Here is a 24,873-nt window from a genome sequence, read left to right as displayed (position 1 = left end):
CATTCCAGTCGTTACACATGTGACTCTGTCTTCAGCTAAATTCTTGGATTGAGTCCAAGGGGCCACCCAGTTCCTTCCAGATTTGTTGGTCTATTGCTCTGGATTTTTGGAAATATAGTTATCATCAATTTTATCATCCCTTGGAATTTAGAACTCTGCACCAAAAGCTATTAAACTATACATACCCTTTGACCTGACGATACTACAATTAGGTCTGTACCCCTAAAAAGATCAAAGAGAAGAGAAAAAGAACCCATATGTACAGCAGCTCTTTTCATGGCGGAAAAGAATTGGAAATTAAAGGAATGCTCATCAGTTGAGGAATGGCTGAATACAAGTTATGGAATACTATTATGGTATAAGAAATGATGAAGGGGGGCAGCTAGGTGGCGCAGTGGATAGAGCACCGGCCCTGGAGTCAGGAGTACCTGAGTTCAAATCCAGACTCAGACACTTAACACTTACTAGCTGTGTGACCCTGGGCAAGTCACTTAACCCCAATTGCCTCACTAAAAAAAAAAAAAAGAAGAAGAAGAAGAAGAAATGATGAAGGGGATAGTTTAGAAAAACCTGGGAAGGCTTTGATAAACCAATAATACAAAGTGAAATGAGCCAAACCAGGAAAAGTTTATACAATAACAGCAATATTATAAAGATGATCAACTTCGAAAAAATTTGTAATTCTGATCAATACAATGACCAACCAGAATTCCAAAGGACTCATAATAAAATACGCTACCCATCTTCAGATAGAGAGCTCAGGGACTCAGAGTGCAAATTGAAGTTTGTTTTCTTCTTTCTTTTTTCCTTCCTTTCTTCTTTTCTTTTCTTTCTTTTTTTTTCTTGGACTTGGCTAATGTGAAAATTTGTTTTTCATGACTATAAATATTTGTAATGGGTTTTTAACTTCTCAGTGGGTAAAGTGGGTAGAGGATTTGGAACTCTAAAATAAAATAAAATGGAATTTAAAAAGAGAATTATCGGGGCAGCTAGGTGGCGCAGTGGATAGAGCACCGGCCCTGGAGTCAGGAGTACCTGAGTTCAAATCCGGCCTCAGACACTTAACACTTACTAGCTGTGTGACCCTGGGCAAGTCACTTAACCCCAATTGCCTCACTTAAAAAAAAAAAAAAAAGAATTATCAACCTTTGCTGTTCAGCTAGTTATTGGGAAGAGGAAGAGAAGGCTATGGGAAAGAGCACAGGATTTAAGGTCAGAGCCCCTGGGTTTGAATCCTTTCTCTAATACTTAGTGCTTTTATGACATTGGACAAGTCAGTCCCCCTCCGTGGATCTCAGTTTACCTTATCTTTCAAAAGAGAAAACTGGACTAGACCTGTAAAGTCACTTCTGGCTCTTAATTCTTTTGTCCTCTTTCCTTCTCCCCCATCCCTTTTCCCTGTTATCTTTACTCTAAAATGGGGCTAATGATTGAACAAGCATGTAAAGAAAGTTTTGTGCTAGGAGTGTGTGTGTGTGTGTGTGTGTGTGTGAGAGAGAGAGAGAGAGAGAGAGAGAGAGAGAGAGAGAGAGAGCAAGCACATGCATGCACACACAGTGAGGAAAGCAGAGGAGGTGCCTTGAGCTCTTTTTAATGAAGAAAGGAGGCAAAGTAACCAAGACAACTCTCCCAGACAGAGTAGGAGCATCACAAACAAACATACACATAGCTATTATACCCACTCCTCTAATGCTCCCTCCATTTTTATAGCATACTTGGACACAGATATTTCCCCAGTCAGTGTCCTAGTTATAGCCTTTATCTGAGTGTGAGGGAGTATGTTATTCTCCTTCCCAAGGCTTCCAATGGCAAACAGGCCCTCGTCCCCTCCCAACTTAAGCCTCGTTCCCTCTCCAGTCCAGTAATCTTTCCAGTGCACAGTTCTGATCCTGTCATCCCACCATTCAATAAATTCAACAAGTTCCCTCTTATCTTCATGATCAAATAAAAAGACTTTCATAACCTGGCCCATTCCTACCATTCTGGTCTATTTATTCTTCACTCTCCTCCACGTACTCTATGATCCATTGACACCAGCCTCCTTGTCTTGTCTCACACACGATTCTGACTTATTTTTGCCTCCTGGATTTCTGGGTTCCCTCCAAGCCTCAGCTCAAATTTCACAAGGGGTTTTCTTCTGGTCCCCCTCAGTGTTAATGCTTTTTTTTCTAAGATTACCTCCAATTCCCCCCTGTATATATCTTGTATGTACATAGTTATTTGCACATCGTCTCCTCCATTGGATTGTGAGATCCTTGAGGTAGCTCTTTTTGTCTGCTTTTGTGTCCTGAACACTTTGTGTTGTGCCTGGCACATAGTAAATCCATAATAAATGCCTCTTGGCTTGACTTGACCTGACAGATGAGAAGACTTGTTCTCTGCTGGACCACATAGAAAAGGAAATTTCAGCCTATATGGATCCAAACTCCAAACCTTTTCCTTTCTCCCTTTAGGAAAAAAGAAAATGTAGCAGCTTGAGGGAGCTAATTAACTGGGGGTAGACAGCTGTAAGCAAGGAAGTGGGTGGGAGGAGGGCTTGACTACTAAGCAGTAAACCAGGAAAAGAATCTTGGCAACATGAGCTGAAAGGTTATGGGAGACAATGAGGCAAAGCAGTATCCTGAAACTTCCAGATCTCTTGCCTCTGCTACCCACTTACCCTGTGATTCTGATGAGTGCTTTCCCCCTTGTTCACAGTCCCTCAGATTTCCCCTCCTTCAATGAAAGGGAAAAACCCTGGGAGGCTGCTATGACAGAGCCAACCCTGTGTCTTAATTCTGCATGAAATGCTTCAACTTTCTGAACATTTTGACTTCTCAGAACTGGTCCAGGAGACCTTGCCATTAACCCTTGCCTTTCACAACATTTTTTTTTGTTTGTTTTTTTGGGGTTTTTTGGGATTTTTTAGTGAGGCAATTGGGGTTAAGTGACTTGCCCAGGGTCACACAGCTAGTAAGTGTTAAGTGTCTGAGGCCGGATTTGAACTCAGGTACTCCTGAATCCAGGGCTGGTGCTCTATCCACTGCGCCATCTAGCTGCCCCCTTTCACAACATTTTAACATTTCATAACATTATTATGTGCTTTGTGGAACTCTCTGGTACTTCATTCTCTTTGGCTCCCTGGGTCCAAGTATCTGCCACATCTGAGCCCCTTTCCCGTGTTTCCTGCCATTGCCACAGTTACAGTTGAACACAAAATGTATTAAGTGCCTATTTTTTTTCTACCTCTCTTAGGTGCTAGGAATATAAGACAAAATCAAACATATATACATATATACACACATGCATGCATACATACACATATGTGTATATACACATATAGGTTGCCTAATTGTGGCATCCTTTTTTCTCTTTTACTTATCTCCCTGCCTCTACAGACTCTAGACAACATAAATATATTTTTGAGAGTTTATTTTTAAGGGAAAAGAATAGTGTGCAAATTGAGAAATAATACACGAGGGAGAAGTACTTAGAAGCACAGCTAAAAGCAAGCTGCCTAATTCCAGACTATTTGGCACTTGGCTTCTAAGCTAGTCAGTCTAGCTAAAGTTACCTTGGCCAATTTGGCTTATTCCTTTTCCCTCTGGACTGGAGCATCTAGACTCCACCTGGTCCTCAAACAAGAATGGCATCTTCACCAGAACACCCTCAAGCTGATTTTGAGATTGGACTTTCTAAGCTATCTGAATCAAGCTCATTAACACCCTTAGAAATAGTTCTTTCTCCCTCTCAGTCAAGAATTTTCCTGATGGCACAGTGGATTTTTGATCTCCTAGCCCCATGAGTATGGAATTTCTCAGTTAACTAGGCATCCCCCCCATGCCCACCCCCCAAAAGTAGTTAAAACATCCTCTTAAAGGTGGCACAGTAGGAAAAGCTCTGGGCTTGAAGTCAAGAAGGTCTAAGTTCAAATCCAGCCTCAGATATTTCCTAACTCCATGACCCTGGGCAAGTCACTTTTTAACCACTATCTCAGTTTTCTCATCTATAAAACAGAGATGACAAAGCACCTTCCTCCCAAGGTTGTGGTGAGGATAAAATGAGATAACATTTGTAATGCACTACACAAATGAGTTATTTACATAAGATTTATCTAATCATCTCAACAAACAGATTACACCACCCCCTCCAGAATAGGCAAAGATCAGCCCTTCCAAGTAGCAAAGGGAATCTCCATTAAGGGGGTATAAATAGAATTCAACACCATGGAGTACTTCTGGACAGTAAGGAAGAGTAAGGTACAGGCTGCTTTTTGTACCTATGATAACCTTGGTTTTTAATTCAGGTCATGCATCCAAATGAGTGGTTAGGGGAGTGAGAGAGAGATTTCCCTAGCAAGTATCTATCTGAGTGACTGTTCAGTTAAAGAGGGCCAATGTAACTGGGACCCCTCTCCTGACCCCTTTTCCAATCCCCCTTAATGCTAGTGTCTTCCTTCTGAGAACAGCTAAGAACAGTAAGCACTTAATGTTTATTGTTGTTTTGTTTTTGTTATTTTTTTGCTTTTTTTGCAGGGCAGTGGGGGTTAAGTGACTTGCCCAGGGTCACATAGCTAGTGTCAAGTGTCTGAGGCTGGATTTGAATCCAGGGCCGGTGCTCTATCCACTGCACCACCTAGCTGCCCCTGATTATTATTAACTTGATCTCTAGTGTGTCATCCTCTTGTTAAAGGTCTTGATATTACAGAGACATTTGGAAATCTGCCCCCAAGGAACTTTGAAAATGGAAAAGACAATCCCTGGGCTGGATACAGAGGGGAAAGTATCAGACCATATCAATGAAGTCACATTGTCTAGATCAATGTTTGCGGTGATCATCCTACTATAGTCTTTCTTGATCAAACCACAGCTGGAGTACCAGTCTAAGTTGTGGATGCCATATTTTAGGAAGGACATTGACAACCTAGAACCTAGGTCCAGATGCATGTGACCCAGATAATGAGGGAACTAAAGAACAAATCAAAACCAAAGATGCTTAGATTGGAAAAGACAAGACTTAGGAGGGATATGATCGCTGTATTTTAATGAATGTTATGAGGAAGAGAATTAGCTCAAGAGAGCAGATCTAGGAGCAGTGGTTAGAAGTTTTAGGGAGGCAGATGTCAACACGATGCAAAAAAACCTTCCTCATAATTAAACCTATCCACATGCGGAATGGGTTTCCTTGGGAGTCCATTTTATTAGAGATTAGATAACCATTAACAAATGTGCTGTAGAGGAAATTTCTCATCATGATTAGATTAGCCTGCATGGCCTCAGAAGTTCCAGCCATTTCTGAGATTCTGTGATTCTTTAAGGTTTCAAAGTAGTTACCCAAAAGTATTAGATACTTGGGTACATGTTTGACATATAATTTATATGTTGCTTCTTTAATTATATAAGCAGCATGTTGTAGTTAATGTACTTAACTCTAGGACTTAGAGTGAGGAAGTTGAGAGTTCAAATCCCATCTCTGACACTAATAATGTGACCTAGGCCATATGCTGTGTGCCTCAAGAGATGCCTTTCTTGCATTATAAACAAATAACTTTGGTAGAAGGAGTTGTCAAACTAAGAGTTTTTTTTTTTAATCTAAGTTGGTCTCCTGTGTGTCAACAGTTTCTTTTTTCCCTTTCACATCAGAATTGCTCCTTTTTTGTGTTTTCAGAATTTTTTTTTTTGTGAGGCAATTGGGGTTAAGTGACTTGCCCAGGATCACACAGCTAGTAAGTGTTAAGTATCTGAGGCCGCATTTGAACTCAGGTCCTCCTGAATCCAGGGCCAGTGCTCTATCCACTGTGCCACCTAGCTGCTCCTCAGAATTTTATTCTTAGAGCCTCCTATTCCTTCCCTACCCTTAAACCTTTGTGAAATTTCAGGCCATGGTATCATTAATGATCCTTTATCTGAACCTTTTGAAATCTGCTTTCCTCCTATTTAGAGTGCAGATCAAATTATTTCCAACTTTCCTCTCCTACTTTATCACAAATCCTAAATTGGAATATCAAGTGTTCATCTACTACCAAAGTTTCTATCACCTCTGCACCTTCAATCAGTTTCTCCTTATTGGTGAGAACATTAAGTAGGCATAGAATTCCCCCTTGTTGGTGCAGATGTTTTCTGAAGAATTAAATTGTATTTAAAGTGCTAAGCTAAGAAGTTCTTACTTGCTCTGCTTTTGTTTCCTGAGAGCTGTCTCAACCACTATTCTCCTTCTTACATTGTAAGTATTCATTATGGTATATAAAATGGCGAATACTCTCTCTCTCTCTCTCTCTCTCTCTCTCTCTCTCTCTTTCTCTTTCTCTGTCTCTCTCTGTTTCTCTCTCTGTGTCCCTCTCTTTCTCTCTTTCCCTCCCTCCCTCCTTTTCATATATTTATATGTATTTTGTATACATATATATTCCCATATGAAAATATACATATACATATACACATCCATGTGTGGTTATGTATAAATGAATGAGTGGGGTGCCATAGTGATGTCCTTAGGGCAGCTGTGGGACAGGGCACTATGAGAAGAAAAGAGGTTCAGAAAAGGAAGCAGAAAAATCCTGAAGACAAACAGCTTATTTCCAAAATTTGACTTGGGCTAGTGGCCTTGCTTCCAAGGGAAGGGAGGGGGGAAAAAACAACCCAACAAACATTCCTTTCAACCCATCCTCCCGCCTGTCCCCAAACTCAAAACTGAGGCCTATACTGTTAGTACTTGGGTTTAATCAGAGTAAATAGTTCATTTTGGCTAACCGTGGAATTTAACCATCATTTTAAACTGTTACTTTGGGAAGATGAGATTTGTGTTCCAAACAAACAACTTGCCAAATGAGCTTCTTTGGGAGATTATCTGTATAATAAATATGGACCCTGCCCTCACAGAGCTTACAGTTTAATTGAGGAAAAAAGACAAACATGTGAAAGGTCAATAAATGACAGTGTAGAGTGAAGTGCTAACAGACATGGTGCAGTTAATGTGTTCCAGGAATTCAGATAAATGAGAAAGAAACGTGGCTGGTATAAATCTGTCTGGCTGTTTTTGTCAGACAACATCTGCAATACTGTATGGCTTGTCAGACAACATCTGCAATACTGTATAGTTTGTCAGACAACATCTACAGTACTGTGTCCAGTTCTGAAGACTGCATTTTAAAAGGAGGCTATAAAAATGTTCAGAAGAGTATGACTAGGACAGTGAGTGGCCTAGAAATTATGTCCTATGAGAAAAAATTGAAGGAAATTGTGATATTTAGTTTGGAGAATAGAATATCAATGTGACATGATCTCTGTCTTCAAATATTTGAAGTAAAAAAAGGAATTAGATTTATTCTCTTTTATCCCAGAAGGCAAAACTGGTTTTTATTCATCCCAATGTCCAAATATCTGGAAAATGCTCTCTGATCTCTAAAGATCAACAAGGCAAGGTCTCTCTCTCTCTCTCTCTCTCTCTCTCTCTCTCTCTCTCTCTCTCTCTCTCTCTCTCTCTCTCTCTCTCTCTCTCTCTCTCCCATCTCTCAAAAACCCTCTGGGGAAAGAGGCACATTTTCCTTCCATTCCATTTCAGATATGGGATTTACTTCTTTCCAAAGCTCTAGCATTTTTGGAACTGAGATAAGAACTCTAGTTTTGGCTCCTATCCTAGCAACTACAAGACCACATTCCAACCCCCGTGGAAGCCTAAATCAGGGTGGGAAGGTGGGGGAGAGACTGCAGCCCTTGAAGACTCAGTTTGAAAACTGGACAGATCAAGATTTATGGGCCACACAGTTGCATCTGAGAGAGGCCATTAGTCTACAGAATCTGTGACAGGAGCTGGAAGAAAATGTCCCTGGTGTATTTGAACAGGAGACAGAGGAATCCCAGGGTGTTAGGGAAATGAAGTCCATTTGAAAAATGGAATATATTTGTATGTAAGGTAGGGGTGGAGGGAGCAAAAGTACATGAAGAAAGACCATCACCATCTATCAGAATAAAATGTGGCTTATAAGAGGTACAAATATTTTACAAGTCTATATACCTGTTCCAGAGTCCAGTGACTTTGGAGGCTCTTTTCCTTTTAATTTTTTTTTCTAAATGACAAAGAAAGGAGCATGTTCATATGAAAAATAGAAAGGAAGGATTGCATATGAAGCTTTGAATTTCTATTTTATACAGCTTCCTTTTCCTTTTAAATGTAATCAGTTCAACTTGTAGCTAACAAAGCTTTCCTGCTTGTCTGTATTTCCTTTGGTTCTCTTCCGTGCATTTTTTTGGGGCGGGGATATGGGGGTTAAGTGATTTGCCCAGGGTCATACAGCTAGTAAGTAAGACACTTGAGGCCGAATCTGAACTCAGGTACTCCTGAATCCAGGGCCCTGCTTTATCCACTCTGCCACCTAACTCCTTCTGAATTAAAAAAAACAAGCAAACAAACATGCTTCAATGACTCTCTTTTTTTTTTGGTAATTCTCCTTACCCATCCACTTTCCCCCAGTCCTCACTGAAAAAAGAAAAACATTGTAACCAATATTCACAGTCATGTAAAATAAAGACCTTTGCTAACCATGTCCAAAAATGTATGTCCCGTTCTGCATCTTGAGCCCAGCATGTCTATATTTAGAGGTGGCAAGAGTGCTTCACCATCAGTCCTCTGGAATTTTGGTCATTGCACTGATGAGTTAAGTCTTTCAAAGTTGTTTGTCTTTACAACATTGTTGTCACTGTGTAAATTGTTCTACTTGTTTTACTTTGCATCGGTTCATGAAAGTCTTCGTAGGTTTCCCTGATATCGTCCCTTTTTGTCATTTCTTGCAGCACAATAGAATTTCATTACTTTCAGATACCTTAATTTGTTTAGCCATTCCCCAACTGATTGGCAACTCCTTAGTTTTAAGTTCTTTGCTATAGAAAGAACTGATAAAAAATATTTTTGTACATATGGGTACTCTCTTTGCTCTCTTTGGAGTATATCATAGGGTATTGCACAGTTTTGACTTTGGGGGCATAGTTCCAAATTGGTTTCCAGAATGGCTGTACCAATTCAAAGCTCCACCAACTGTACATTAATGTGCTCCTTTTCTGTAAATCCTCCCAACAATAGCCATTCTCCATTTTTGTCATCTCTGCCAATTAGATGGGTGTGAAGTGGAACCTCAGAGTTGTTTTAATTTGCATTTCTCTAATTATTAATCATTTGAAGCATTTTTTTTAAAATATGGCTCTTGCTAGCATGGGTTTTTGTCTTTTGAAAACTGACTACTCATATTCTTTGACCATTCATCTATTCACGAATAGCCCAATGACTTTCAAGTTCAGTATGTGTTATAGGATTAGACCTGGAAGAAACTTTAAGTATCATTTCCAACCCCCACATTTTTCAGATTCAAAATAATGAGGCCCAGAGAGGTTATGTGATTTCTGTAACATCAAACAAATGATAGGTAGGAAAACTGAGATTTGAACCTGGGTTCCCCAGACTCCGAATTCATCACTCTTTTCACTGTATCAATTGTGCCCTGCTGTATTCTTGGCTCAGTCTGACCATATCTGAAGTGTGGAGTTCTAACAGTTCATAAGCTGAGCCTAGAGAAGACTGTTGAAGAGGACTTCCTGCTCAGTTATGTGTTGAAATATATCCAAATGATCTCCCAGGTCATTTCTAACTCTGACTCTACAATTCTGTGGTTTGAGTGTACTGATATCTCTGTAAGGTGGAGAGATTACCTCCTGTATTTCAGTTTAAAGATCTAATGAAGAATTTGAAGAAAGCTGCTCTCTGAAGAAGGAAGAGAATAATGTAGATCAGAGGGGTCACTCTCTTTATAGAATAGCAGTCTCTCTATAGTATAGAGAGAGCATAATGGTTTGTGGCACATATTGGCTTAGAAAACCACATATTGGGGCAGCTAGTTGGCTCAGTGGATAGAGCACTGGCCCTAGATTCAGCAGGCCTGAGTTCAAATCCAGCCTCAAATCCAGCTGTGTGACCCTGGGCAAGTCACTTAACCCCAATTGCCTCACCAAAAAAAAAAGAAAGAAAGAAAGAAAACCACAGATTAATATTATCTATGCTTCATTTCATTGTTACTTATTTTGTTAAATATTTCTCAATTACATTTTAATCTGGTTCACATCATACTCATGAGTGTTGTGGACCTCATGCAGCCTAAAAGGCATATGCTTGACACTTTTGCTTATTGGACACTGGCATGATAACCCTTGCTTGGTGAGTGCACAGGGAAGGAGACATGATTTTCTTTTCTTTATTTTGGAAGTGGGACCAAAGGCTGCCTATCAGGGACTGCTGGTTAGCCAGGTCTTCTAGCTTCTCATGAAAGGAATCTTTTTAAAAAAACTTTCTTTCAAGGAAAAACAAAGATCTTGTTTGTTGTTGTTTTTTTGTGGGGCAATGAGGGTTAAGTGACTTGCCTAGGGTCACACAGCTAGTAAGTGTCAAGTGTCTGAGGCTGGATTTGAACTCAGGTCCTCCTGACTCCAGGGCCAGCACTTTATCCACTGTGCCACCTAGCTGCCCCTGAAAAACAAAGATCTTAAACAATGAAATGTAGACTCTGAACCCACCAGTGTGGGAAAACTTCTCCAGAGTGGTTTGAGAAAATTCTTTGTCCTTCTCCATCCTCCCCTACACACCATCCTATGATGCATAGAATTTCTAGGGGCTCAGACCCCTTGTTATTCCTACTCCACTTCAGAAAAGCAAAAGGTACAAACTGCCCATTTCCTCTCGAAAGTTTTCCCCTCTGGGCAGCATAAAGTCATTGAAAAGGAAAGGAAAAATGGAAGAGACAAAAACATTTAACTTTGTTTCATCCTGAGTAAGAGAACACTTGGACATGGGAGGTAAAAGAAGGGGAAATGGGGGGCTAAAGGTAGGGAGGTAGATGTGTGGAATAAAGATATATATATATATATATATATATATATATATATATATATTTGCCAGGCAATTGGGGTTAAGTGACTTGCCAAGGGTCACACAGCTAGTAAGTGTTAAGTGTCTGAAGCCGGATTTGAACTCAGGTCCTCCTGAATCCAGGGCCGGTGCTCTATCCACTGCACTACCTAGCTGTCCCTGAATAAAAATATTTTATAATGAAGTAGTAGTCTTCTTAAGTTAGGGCAAAGGGATTGAGTGCAGCAAGAAGACTTCGGGTTAGATGCTAAAAAGGAATTTCCTAACAATAATCATTTGTCACACACACACACACACACACACACACACACACAGATTTTAAAAGAAAATAATGAGGGGCAGCTAGATGGCGCAGTGGATAGAGCACCGGCCCTGGAGTCAGGAGTACCTGAGTTCAAATCTGGCCTCAGACACTTAACACTTACTAGCTGTGTGACCCTGGGCAAGTCACTTAACCCCAATTGCCTCACTAAAAAAAAAAAAAAAGACAATAATGAAAGTATCTTCAAACTTTTGATTTTTTTACCAAAATAAACAACATTTAATTTTACAATTATACAAAGCTCCTTCAAGCTTATCTTCAGCTCTTCCAATCCCATTTCAAATTGGGGTACATAGCCAGTTTTTCACTTAGTTCAAACGAACCAAGAGAGAATGAAGAATCACTTCTGCCAAGGAGATACCTTCCTTACATGTTGAACAGTGTGCTAAGAAGAGCAAGTACTATTCAGGCTTGAGTAAGGCTTAGCTGATAAGGATGCCTTCAACAGAACAAACCAGATAAGAATTTGGAACAGAACGGGGGACAGCATCCCCCTACATGCAGATAGCTAAAATTTGACTTATTTTAAGACTGGCTGCCTATGAGGTTCTGAAGACGAATTTCTTCATCAGTTACTAAATTCTGGAATCTACTTCAAAACCATGCAGCTTGTTAGCACCTCCTTGGAGTTGCATAGGCAGGCCCCCTATGAGACAAAGAGCCATGGTGCTGTTCAGCTGCAGGTTTCTGTGTACTTTGCCAATCATCACACCCTCAAATGGGTCAGCCCTGGATAATTGATCATCTGTGGGATTGTACTCCCCATCATCCAAAATATCATCTTTGTAGAAGATCCTAGCTATCACCAACCCAAACTTGTCAGATACAAAGTCCATAGGGTATATAACTGGATATAACTTCTAAGAAGAAGTCCACCTGAAGGATTACTCTCATGGGGTAACAGAGACAGACATTCAGTCAAACTTGTCCTCGGGTTAGATATGCTTCATATTGAAGATGTCTTTGAATAAGATGTTGGGGGAGGGGGCTGGACGGGTCGTGCACATGATGGAGTTTTAGCATTTCAGGCTGTTGCTGGAGTCAGGGCCCCCCCCCCCCCCCCCCCCCCCCCCCCCCCCCCCGCAGCAGACTTTTAAGAATGGAATACACAGATGTCTGGGAAAGATAGAGGTCATCATACCCGGAGTCAAGAAGGCAGGACTGAATTTCCTGAATTAGAGGACTCCTTAAACCATTACAGCTTGAGATGTCTGTATTTCTCTGATTTTATCCATTCATCAACTCTGAACTGGATTCTTTCCATCCTGAAAGCCTCCTTCTCTGTCAACCTCACCAGCACCAAAGCAGGGACAATAAAGTTTTTCAAAGAAGAGAGATAAGGAGTTTGAATTTTCCTCCCTCCCTTGGTCCTAAAACCTCATCCCAATTCTAGGGTTGTGCAAGGGCCAGGAGATAGTTTGACTTTGTCTCAAGAATCAATCTCGGGCGGGGGGGGGGGGGGGGGGGGGGGGGGGGGGGGGGGGTGCAACTAGGTAGTGCAGTGGATAAAGCACCAGTCCTGGATTCAGGAGGACCTGAGCTCAAATGCAGCCTCACACACTTGACACTAGCTGTGTGACCCTGGGCAAGTCACTTAACCCTCATTGCCCCGCCCCCAAAAAAAGGTCAAACAAAGAATCAATCTAGGGGCAGCTGGGTGGCACAGTGGATAAAGCACCAGTCCTGGATTCAGGAGGACCTGAGTTCAAATCCCGCCTCAGACACTTGATACTCACTAACTTTGTGACCCTGGGCAAGTCACTTAACCCTTATTGCCCCGCAAAACAAAATAAAAAACAAACAAACAAAAATCTAGATTGTGTTAGTGTCTTGCAATACCAGGAATATATGACCAGCTTCCCTATCCCCACTGTTCTACCCCTTATATGCTACTCACAGAGTACTGGAAATGTGAAAGGAAGGGAACTAACTACTAGGTTCTGGGAATGGTATCTGATGACTCTGTTCTTTGACAGTTTCTGAGTATTTAATCTTTCAATACTTTGTGGCACCTTGCAGGGCAAGTCTCTCAGGTAACAGCCACATCAGTTTCAAGCAATCTGTGCATCCTTAAAACCAGAGTTCATAGGGGCAGCTAGGTGGCGCAGTGGATAGAGCACTGGCCCTGGAGTCAGGAGTACCTGAGTTCAAATCCGGCCTCAGACACTTAACACTTACTAGCTGTGTGACCCTGGGCAAGTCACTTAACCCCAATTGCCTCACTAAAAAACAAACAAACAAACAAACAAAACAAAACAAAAAAAACAGAGTTCATGAGCCCTTACCAATGTGTTTATCTTTAAACTGACTAGAAGAGCCAGTTCGTCCAAAGCATAGTCATTTTTTAATATTTTATTTTTTCCCGTTACATGTAAAGATAGTTCTCAACTTTTGTTTATACAAGCTTTACAATTTCAGATTTTTCTTCCTCCCTCCCTTCCCTCCCCCCCTCCCCTAGACAGCAGGTAATCTGATATAGGTTTTATATATATATATATATTTTTTTTAATGTGTGTATATATATATATATATATACACACATTAAAAATATTTCTGCATTAGTCATGTTATAAGAGAAAAATCAGAGCAATGACGAAAAACCTCAAAATAGAAAAACAACAGCACCAAAAAGAAAATAAATAGTATGGTTCATTCAGCATCTATACTCCACAGTTCTTTTTTTTTCCCCTGGATTTGGAGATCCTCTTCTATCATGAGATCCCTGCAACTCTTCTGTGCCATTGCATTTGTTAAGGGCTAAAATTCTAGCTAAACTGTCTAAAATATCTAATGAGTGGTCGCCAATAAATTATAAGCTTTAGCAAGAGTTAGACTTTTAAGCATTTATTAAGGAGAATAAGAATTTGGTAAAGAGAGAGAAAGGCCTAGATTCCTATCTATTAAAGGGAGAGCACATTTCTAGCTCCCTTCTCCGCCAGCGTCCCCAGGAAAGAGCGCGAGAGCGAGCGCCAGTCTCTTCTTTCCTCCTCCCACTAGTCCACGTCACTTCCTGATTCCTGGTCTTGCCCTCAAAGACCTTCGCTTCATGGGCAGAACTCTTCTACAGTAAGTCTCCAGCAGGTGGCGTCATTCCAATCGTTACACATTGGTGAGAAGAATATAGTTCATCACAGTAGATCAACACTCAATGTTGATGATACTGTGTACAATGTTCTTCTGGTTCTGCTCATCTCACTCATCATCAGCCCATGCAAGACCCTCCAGGTTTCTCTGAACTCCTCCTGCTCATCGTTTCTTACAGCACAATAGTATTCCATTGTATTCATATACCACAACTTGTCCAGCCATTCCCCAATTGATGGGCATCCCCTCAACTTCCAATTCCTTGCCACCGCGTACAGAGCAGCTTTAAATATTTTTGTACATGTGGGTCCCTTTCCCCTTTCCATGATCTCTTTAGGAAAAAGACCCAAAAGTGGTATTGCTGGGTCAAAGGGTATGCACAGCTTTATCGCCCTTTGGGCATAATTCCAAATTGCTCTCCAGAATGGTTGGATCAGTTCACAGCTCCACCAACAATGCATTAGTGTTCCAACTTTTCCACAGCTTCTCCAACATTTATTATTTTCCTTTTTTGTAATTTTAGCCAATCTGATAGATGTCAGGTGGTACCTCAGAGTTGTTTTAATTTGTATCTCTCTAATCATTAGAGATTTAGAGCATTTTTTCGTATGGGAATAGATAGCTTTGGTTTCTTCATCAGAAAACTGCCTATTCATATCTTTCAAAGCATAGTCATTTAATGAAAAGGCATAGTAAGAAAAGTGGCAACAAAAAATTTCCACAATAAACCTGGGTTGTACTCTCCCACAACTATACATGACATTAGTGAGAAGGGTGGACATATAAAGGAGCTCACACCTAAGGGACATGCTTTCAGGTCACATGTGTACAGTTGTCAACTCACCTCAATTCCTCCTGGGCCACTTATCGTTGGTATCATTGTCTTACTGTGATGGAGGTGCCGACATACTCTCTGCTGGGTGGGCCTATTCCCTATAGATTCCATAGCTTCCAGTAAGTGCTTGTGCAGCCTCTGTTGAAAAGCTTCTATGGAGGAGGAACCCACCACCTCCCAAAGTCAGCATTCCACTTAGGGGCAGTTTTAGTGATCAGGAAGTTTTCCCAAACATCAAAACCTAAATTTGCCTCTTGGCATCTTCCACTCATTTTTCCTAGTTCTGTCATTTGGGTGGGGAAAAGGTCAGCTATCTCCTCCGTGATAGCCTTTCAAATACCTGAAAACAGCTGTTCCAGATTCCTTTAACTAATTCTCATGTGTCACGAGCTCAAGGTCTGCTTTTCCTCCTCTGGAGACTCCCCACCTTATCAATATCCTTCTTAAGCCAAAGTGCCCTGAGCTGAGCACTGTGCTCCAGATGTGGTCTAATAGAGCAGAGTACACAGGATGATCATCTCCTCCCTGTTCTGCCCCTCTAATGAAGCCCAAGATGACCTCTGCTCTCTTGGCTGCTATGGTCTACTACCAATGCCTCTGGAGCTTGCAGTACATTAAAACCTCCAAATCCCTGGGGGCAGCTAGATGGCATAGTGGATAAAGCACCAGCCCTGGATTCAGGAGGACATGAGTTCAAATGTGACCTCAGAAACTTGACACTTACTAGTTGTGTAACCCTGGGCAAGTCACTTAACCCCCATTGCCCCACAAGACAAAACAAAACAAAAAAAACCTTCCAAATCCTCTTCTGAATAAAGGCCATCTATTCACATCTCTCCCATCTTATATCAATGGAGTTGATTTTTTGGTATCTTGGTGTAAGACTTTACATTTATCCCTATTAAATTTTATTGTAATCAATTTAGTGCAATGCTCTCCAGGCTCCAGTGTGTTAGCTGTCCCTACCAACTTTCTTACCTGAACATTTGATGGGCATGCCATCTAGGCCTTAATCTATGTCATTGACAGAAATGTCAGTACAGTTCCCTGGAGTCCTCCTGCCATGTTGACAAAGAAACAGTAACGATGACACTCGTGAATCTAAGACATGTAACCAGAGCTGAATGTATCTGATTATATTCATATGTGGTCCATATATCTCTGTCTTCTCCACAAGAATACAATAAGATGGGGCAGCTAGGTGGCGCAGGACTTGGATTCAGGAGGACCTGAGTTCAAATCTGGACTCAGACACTTGACACTTACTAGCTGTGTGACGTTGGGCAAGTCACTTAACCCTCATTGCCCTGCAAAACCAAAACCAAAACCAAAAAACAAGAATACAATAAGATTGTATCAAAAGCTTTACTTAAATCTGTGTAAACCACATCAACAGTATTTCCCTAAAATGGGATTATTTAATATATATGCAAATTTGTAAGTATATTTTATATATATAATAGGTGCACATATATCATGTATCAGTAGGTCAAGAATCTGCTTTTATCATTGGGTAAATCGATTTCATTCATTATCGGTTTATAACAAGAGATAAGTCTTAAATGGCTGAGGCACAGAGATACTGAGTGACTTGCTTATAGTCACACAACTAGTAAATGTCACAGTCAGGATTAGAACCCTGATATTCTTTTTTTTGGGGGGGGGGTTTGCGGGGCAGTGGGGGTTAAGCGACTTGCCCAAGGTCACACAGCTAGTAAGTGTCAAGTGTCTGAGGCCGGATTTGAACTCAGGAACTCCTGAATCCAGGGCCGGTGCTTTATCCACTGCGCCACCTAGCCGCCCCAGAACCCTGATATTCTTGAATCCAAGTCCAGCACTGTCTATTCATGACTCAACACTGGTTCTCCTATATGCATGCATGCACACATATATCCGCCTGAAGGAGACCCTCCCTAAAGATACTAAGCCTTATTCATCCAAGGGAGCCTGGGGAATGGTTTTCTTTTTTGTTTGTTTGTTTGTTTTTTTGGTGAAGCAATTGGGGTTAAGTGACTTGCCTAGGGTCACACAGCTAGTAAGTGTTAAGTGTCTGAGGTCAGATTTGAACTCAGGTCCTCCTGACTCCAGGGCCTGTGCTCTATCCACTGTGCCACCTAGCTGCCCCAGGGAATGGTTTTCTTTAAAGGTGTTTAAAAGTGGAAGAGATTTTTCATCTTTGAGTTCCCAATTAGACAGGAAATTCCTACCTTTCACATTCCCCATACTTAGAATACCCTCCCTTAACTTATGTGATTCCTACCTAGCCTTTAGGGCCCAATTGAAGCCCCACTTTCTGTGTAAAACCACAAGTGGCTTCAGCACCCTATGATATCTCCCTCCTCAGAACTCTAGTCACACTTATTGTTTGTAACAAACTCTGGGTACTTTGTATACACTGTCTCGATAACTAGACTGTAAATTCTTTGAGTGCCCAGATTATGTCTGTATCCCCAGTTATTCATTCAACAAGTGTCAGTTGAATGCCTGCTGTGGTTCCCAGTGCCTAGCACGGTGCCTCGTTTAGGGAGCCACTCAGTAAATGTTTGGTGACATGATGACTCAGTGATGATGAAGTAGACACCAACCAGATAGATCCACAGCAGAGTTCCAGAGCACAGCTTTCACTGCTTGAGTAGTTCTTGTATCTCATTGTTCCTTGCAGTTGTGTGCTAATTGGACTCCCCTGAAATGGGAAGTTACTGGGCTCTCTGAGAGTCTGGGCTCCATAGAGAATTTCGCTTTGGTGTATGGACTGCAGCATCTTCAGGAAAATGCATATATCAATCATTCAGTGTGTATATCATGTTGGCTCTAGCACAACAGGACCCAGTTCATAGCAAATAAGTCCCATGCCTGGGACTCAGCGCCTGGGTTCAGCAGCTGCCTCTGTCTCCCCTGCTCCCCAGGAGAGCCAGCAGCTTTTCCTCTGGGGCCCTAGAGCCGCTCCTTCCCAATTAGAAAGAAATTGACTCCTGTGACATTGCTATGATTTCTTCCTTGTTAGAACTTTAATATTGTATGAATCCTAAGTGTCATCTCAGTCTGTGAGACTGTCGGGGTCAGAGCCTTGAATTAAACAACACAAAATCCTGATTGTTCTCATCAGGTAGAAGCTGGGGGCAAGTGAACATGTGTCATTGTCTTGTCTCTGGTGAGGAGAGGAAGAACAGGACTGCTGATTTCATATCCTTTCTTCAGAGCTCTCCTACCTCTTTCCAATCTGACATCAGTCTAGTCCTGGACGGTGCGTAGACTAGAATTGTCTATATACTCTGCCTCATAGATTCCCTGAAGAAGAGTACCTAGGATCCCTAGCTATCTAGAGAAGATGCACAGCTACAATCCAGAAGTAATCTATACAGATTTTACACTTCCCTCAAGGTCCAGCTAACTCTTCCCTCCATTCATTCATCAAGTACTTTTTCCCCCTAGGGCAATGAGGTTTAAGTGACTTGCCCAGGGTCACACAGCTAGTGTCAAATGTCTGAGGCTGGATTTGAACTCAGGTCCTCCTGAATCCAGGGCTGGTGCTTTATGCACTGCACCAACTAGCTGCCCCACCCCCACCCCAGTACTTTTTAAGTACTACTATGTGCTAGGCATTGTGGTAGGTGTTGAGAATACAAAGAGCTTACATAAAACCTATGGGAAAAAAATGTATATACAGCTAAGGAAGTAGAAAGTGATTTCTGGTAGGAGGCCACTAGCAGCTGTGTAGGAGGTGGCTCTTGGGATTCTACTAAGTGGAGGTAAGGAGGCAGTGCATTCCAGGCATGAATGAATGAATGAATTTATTAATCACTTAATATGCACAAAGCACTGTGCTGAGCACTGAATACAAATAGAAAAGGAAGACAGTCCCTGTTCTCCAGGAGTTCATTCAAATATGAGAGACCACACATCAAAAGTTTCAGCTGCAGGGCAGCTGGGTGGCACAGTGGATAAAGCACCAGCCCTGGATTCAGGAGAACCTGAGTTCAAATCCGGCCTCAGACATTTGACTCTTACTAGCTGTGTAACCGTGGGCAAGTCACTTAACCCTCATTGCCCAACAAAACAGGCAAAAAAACCAAACAAACAACAAAAAGTTTCAGCTTCAAGTCAGATAGAAAATTCTTATGGGCCTTAGAGGGCAGCAGCAAAGCTGATGGTGACCCACCTTCTTTCATGTCCTTTCCACTGACATCAGTTTCTGATGATGATGAGCCATTTGACAGTGCCAAGGACTTGGAAGGCAAAATCTTTCTTTTCTGGGTCCTCAGTAGCTGTGCCAATAGCACCTATGGGAGCAGGTACCTGACTGCCTGGTGAACAAGCCTTCCACAGACCAAGAGAACATACCTCTGACTACTCCAGTCCATCCTCTGTCTTCCTGCTACCTGCACCTCACATTAGGTGCAAAGGCTTTTATTTTCTGCTCCACATGTAAAACTTGGCAAACCAGGGACCTCAGCTTGTACTTCTCTTGTCTCTTTCCCAACACTCACATCTATCAAGCTGTTTATTGAGTTGATCTGATCTAGGTCCCAGACCCCGTTCTATAACCACTCTTCCCCTCCCACAGAGACTTGCCCCTGAATCATCGAGATCACCAGGATAAGGGTTTGTTGGAGATCACCGAACCCGCACCATGGCAGGGTGACTTACTTACTTAGTGGCAAAAAGCATGGGATCTCATGTAAAAGGGCACGTACTCAAATAACTGGTGCTCCCTCCAGCCTCTGGAGTCCACCCTACTTGGGAAGTAAAGTCCCTAGTTCACTGGTACCAGTCTCCCTTCCTGACAGCCAATGTTTGCTTGATCACGTTACCATTCTCGACTTCAACCTGTGCTCGCTTCTTCACTCTGGCACATCTCATTTCAGCATCCCTATCCCACAGAGGATGAGAAGAGGCAGATTGCAGCCCAGACGAACCTTACCCTCTTGCAAGTCAATAACTGGTGAGTTGACGTCACCTGCCAAGGAACCTCTTGCCCAGGCAGGAGAACAGCACAACTAGAGATAGACTAGTTGGAGTCTCCCCAACAGTGATTAGAAATTATATGCTGACTGATCCTCAACCCTAGTCCCAACCATAACCCAACCCAGCCTAGTCCCTAACCTTCTGTGCCAGCCCCTGTACTACTGCCATTCTAATCCTCCTGATCTAGCCCAGAAGCCCAAAACAGCCATAAATCATTCCAGCCTCCAACATGTTTATCTATAGCTCCCGAGGGCCCCTTGCTGGGCAAATGTAGCAGAAAATAAATTGTCAGGGTTCTGCCTAAGAGGAAATTCAGCTCGACTGCCCTTCGGCACCAGAAATAGACAAGAGTCCTAGAATTCTTGGTCCAGAGATAACTTGAGGCCAAAGAGTCTATCCAGCTGCCCCCAAGCAATGCGGGATTTAAGTAAAGATACCTGCAGCCTCCAGGAAATTGGAGAGTGAATAGAAAAGAAAGTGATTTCTCTGTGGAGCTGATGGTCCCAAGAACCCTGAGACCCTGGCATGCTGACCATCTCTGCTTCCCAGGCTGGGCCTAACTCCAGAAAATGGAGCCCTATAATCATGGTCCTTGGAGGCCTCACACCTATGGACAGAAGCCAATTAAGGGGACCTGTGGGCAGCATTTGTAGGCTGCCCTGTGTTCCCTGAGGCCAAAGGCTGTTTCAGTCTCCATCTTGCTCAGGCATTCCCAGAATCCCGATTCCAAATAAGACGAAAATGTAACATAAAAGTACACCCTGGTCCCCCTTGTCCTTTTTTTTCTTCTTTGTCCTCTTTGGAGTTCCAACCCTAGGCTCTTTAAGAGACTCCAGGCTTATTCCTACGGCTCTCCATGGTCAGATTCCCAAACTTCCCTGAGCCTCAATCTCTTCTTGGATTCAAATGATACTCCCCTTCTACCTCCCATTCCCCTCAGGCCTTCTAATGGAGCTGGTCACCATTCTTCCACACACCCTACCCCAAGTTGTGCTTACACATATGTACATATTGTTTGTGTACACACACACACACGAGTACTAATAACTGTGTTTTTACCTCTCCATGGGCAGGTTCATCAATGCCCGTAGGCGTATCCTGCAACCCATGCTTGATGCCAGCAACCCAGACCCTGCCCCCAAAGCCAAGAAGATCAAGTCTCAGCACCGGCCTACCCAAAGATTCTGGCCCAACTCAATTGCTGCTGGTGTGCTCCAGCAGCAGGGGGTGCCCCCAGGGACAAATCCTGATGGTAAGGAGGTGGGACCAAGTTCATGGAGAGATACCCTGGGTTCTACAGGCTATAATATGTAATCGTTTGCCTGGCGAGAATTTTTGTATGGGGACCCCCCAAATATAGTCTGTTTTAATGAAAAGCACACAGGGCTCAAAGTTATGAAAGCTAGGCTCCGCTGTCTCTTCATTCCATGTATCTAGATAAGTCACTTTGCCTCTGTACTCCACTTTCCTAATCTGTCAGATGGGTTTGTTGGAAGGGTCTAGTCAGGGAGAGAATGCAGGTGTGTACGGCATCATTACAAAAGTAAAGGATACTCTGGGGATCAGAAATTGCTGAGCACCCTGGTTCCTGAGTATCCTCAGTGGCCAGGCTGCTCTTTGGAAACTGTGGCTGTCTACAAATAGTGTGACAGCTGGCTTATGAATGGGGGCTAGGAAGAGCTTTGTCTTCCCAGTTACTCCCATTATTCCCTTCATAGACACACACACACACACACACACACACACACAAACGAACAATTGCTCATCGCCTACTATACAATGAATAATTCAATGAGCCAAAAAATTTATTGCTAACATGCAAAGATGATTCTTTGCAGAAAACAGGGTGTTTGGTGCAACATACATATTTATGTGGCATTCATATGTGCCCCTATGTATGATGTAGGGTACATCTATGATAAAAGCAGTATAGTAGAGTGTAAGATCATTCACTGGTCTGAAGCTTCCCTGACCTGGGTTCCAGTGCTGGCTTTGACACTAAATGTATGACCCTAGGCAATTCATACAACTTTTCCAAACCTCAATTTTTTTCATCTGGAAACTGAACTTAACAATACCGACCCTACCTACCTTATAGGTGTGTTGTTATTGTTATGCATTTGTGTGTATGTATCTATCTATGTGTGTATACATACACATGTGTTCATGTGTGTATGTATGCATGTATGTATGATGATAGAATGAAAGTGGGGCATTTTCCTGACCTCCCTGCTGCTGTGGCCTGACCTTTATGCTCTTCTCCAATCCACCACAGGCTCTATCAACTTGGACAATCTGCAGTCCCTGTCCTCAGACAATGCCACCATGGCCATGCAACAGGCAATGATGGCAGCACATGAAGATTCATTGGACGGGACAGAGGAAGAGGATGAGGATGAAATGGAGGAAGAGGAGGAGGAAGAGGAGCTGGAAGAGGAGACTGATGAGCTACAGACAACGAATGTCAGTGATCTGGGCTTGGAACACAGTGACTCTTTGGAGTAGCCAAGGGAGCCAGTTGGCGCTGATTCCCCCACTGGGGCAAGGGCACGGGGAGGGAGGAACAGGTGGGCAGCCCCCTGAAGGAAGTGTGGTCCTCACCTCCCAGAATCAGCAGCCTGAGGAATTGCAGACTAGTTCCCCTGCCCCTGCCCAGCCAGCAAGCTTCAAAAAGACCCCAGCCCCCCTTCCCCAGAACTGTAGAGGACTCCATTTGGAAAGTACCAGTCAAGCAAGCCAAGGGAGTGGACCTGGATGGAGCCTTGGCAACTGGGGGGCACTTACAGACTTCTGGACTGAAGTGAAGGACTCATGTTTACAGGCCCTGGGCCCAGGGACTGCTTTGGGTTTTTTTCTGTTCTCTCCCTGTGCAGTTTATGGGATGGGCCATTCCCAGAAAGGAATTGAGGGGAGGGGGTGAAGAGACTGAAGGGTATTTGGACTCTATACCAAGGATGTTTTGACTCCCCTGAGGTCAGGAGAGACTGATGGCATTAGCCCAAGGGGATAGTTAGAACTGGGGGGAGGTGGGAGCTTACATTGGAAATTATAAAGCATTCAACTCAGAATTGGACAGGACAAATGGGATTTGGGATAGCTTCCCCCAGGGGTTCCCATCCCTGTGTGAGTGCAAACTCTGGCCTGAGACTCACCTTTCCTACTGAAAACAGCTGCATATGAGTAGGGCTTAGATTATGGAAGGAAAAACAATAGACCCTTTGGTTTTCGTTAGTTCCAGGACAAAAGGAGTGAGCAGAAGCCCAGGCCAGGATCCACAAGAAGATAAGAAGGTAGGGCACGTGACCACTTAGAGCTAGGCACAGAAGACTCCAAGTCCACTTGAAATGTGGCGTCTCGAGTAACCACCTGGTGCTTACTTGGTCAATTTCTTAAGTGCTCCAACTCTGTGGACCTGCATGGGGTGCGGTGGTGAGCTTGATTTGGATTTCATTCATTCCCTCCACTCAACCCAAGACATCCTTGGCTAGCTCTCTGCAAGAAGGGCCCTGCTCCGTAGACTGGCCTGACCTTATCAGGCTCATCTCCTTTATTTAACACTCCATGAAAGCAGAAGGATATGTTTGAAGGAGGAACCAGAGGCCAGAGAAGATGCTGTCTGTCCCCTTTTGTCTCCAGGCTTATTGAGAGGCAAGAGAAAAGGGAGTCACGGCCCTGCTCCCTCCACCTCCCCACCCCTACCAAAAAGCTGGGGCTATCAGGAGGAGGACCAGTTCTGCTCACCTCCCCGTTCTCTTCCCTGCTCCTTACACCCTCCCTCCCAATCTCCAGGCCTGTGAGTGTGGCCCTCTCTTCCCTGTCACCCCCATGGCTGTGAATGGCAGAACTAAACATAATGTGTATTTTCCATGGGATTTAATTTAATGGACTTGCAATTACATTTGTAAATTGTGCATTAGGACATCTTCAGCAGCAGGATGTGGGTGGCTGTGTTGTTGCTCAGCCTGAGGGAAACCTTGGGCCTTTAGCTTCCCCTACACATACACTTTCAGGGGGGGCGGATTGGTAGGCCGGTCGGTCACTTCCCTGAGACCGCCCCGAAATGAATGTATTTCTCCCCCAGAAGAGCTGATATTTAATGTTTTAATAGGGATTTTTGAAAAACAAATAACCTTATTTATAATCTGGGTGATCCAAACAATCTTTTTTTACTCCCTTTTGATGCCATAGGTAGAGAAAGTCTAGCTTTTTTGGAGTGAGACTTTTGCAATGTGCAGTGGGATAAAATACATTTCTTTTTCTGGTTCATATTCCTTGTTAAACACACATGCGCAAGCTCACACACACACAGACACACACCAACAACATGACAGGCACTCCCACCCTTCTCTCTCTCTTTCTCTCTCTCTCTCTCTCTCTCTCTCTCTCTCTCTCTCTCTCTCTCTCTCTCTCTCTCACACACACACACACACACACACACACACACACACAACCCTGCCCCTCTTCCCACTCCCTGCCTAATGTTATGCAACCCTCTTCTGATGTATCCACCAAACAAGTACTGGACATGAAGGCGGAGTTTTCAGTAAATCTTAATACCTATCTTAACCTTGTTGGCCAGCTTGGTTTGTCTACTGTTGCTGCTCCCTGACTCCCCTCCCTCCACTGCGGCCTCTGAAATGAGGAAAGGTTGGCAGGACTTAACCTAATGAGTGTAGAACAGTGGGAGCTGGGGGCTACGCGGGGGTTAGGAGGAGGAGGGGTTTTCAAAGAATGGTCCAGTGATTCCTGTTGTCCTTTTTGGTGAGAAAGACCAGTCATATCA

The 24,873-nt window shown here is 43.0% G+C and overlaps 1 protein-coding gene across 9 annotated transcripts in view; it reads left to right on the top strand.

Moving 5' to 3' along the window:
• PKNOX2 (PBX/knotted 1 homeobox 2) overlaps window positions 1-24,656 on the top strand; it is a 382,423-nt gene extending 357,767 nt beyond the window's left edge. For all 9 annotated transcript variants that reach the window (XM_043997764.1, XM_043997763.1, XM_043997765.1 and 6 more), the window contains 3 exons: window positions 19,991-20,067; window positions 21,164-21,342; window positions 22,366-24,656. In XM_043997764.1, coding sequence (XP_043853699.1) covers window positions 19,991-20,067; window positions 21,164-21,342; window positions 22,366-22,595 — 486 coding nt within the window. In that variant the 3' untranslated portion in view covers window positions 22,596-24,656. The remainder of the gene's footprint in view (window positions 1-19,990; window positions 20,068-21,163; window positions 21,343-22,365) is intronic.
• Window positions 24,657-24,873: the final 217 nt, after the last annotated feature.

Source organism: Dromiciops gliroides, chromosome 3, assembly GCF_019393635.1.
Source record: "Dromiciops gliroides isolate mDroGli1 chromosome 3, mDroGli1.pri, whole genome shotgun sequence".
NCBI lineage: Eukaryota > Metazoa > Chordata > Mammalia > Microbiotheria > Microbiotheriidae > Dromiciops > Dromiciops gliroides.
The sequence above is the reverse complement of the archived record's forward strand: the minus strand, read 5'-3'. Positions and strand labels throughout refer to the sequence as shown.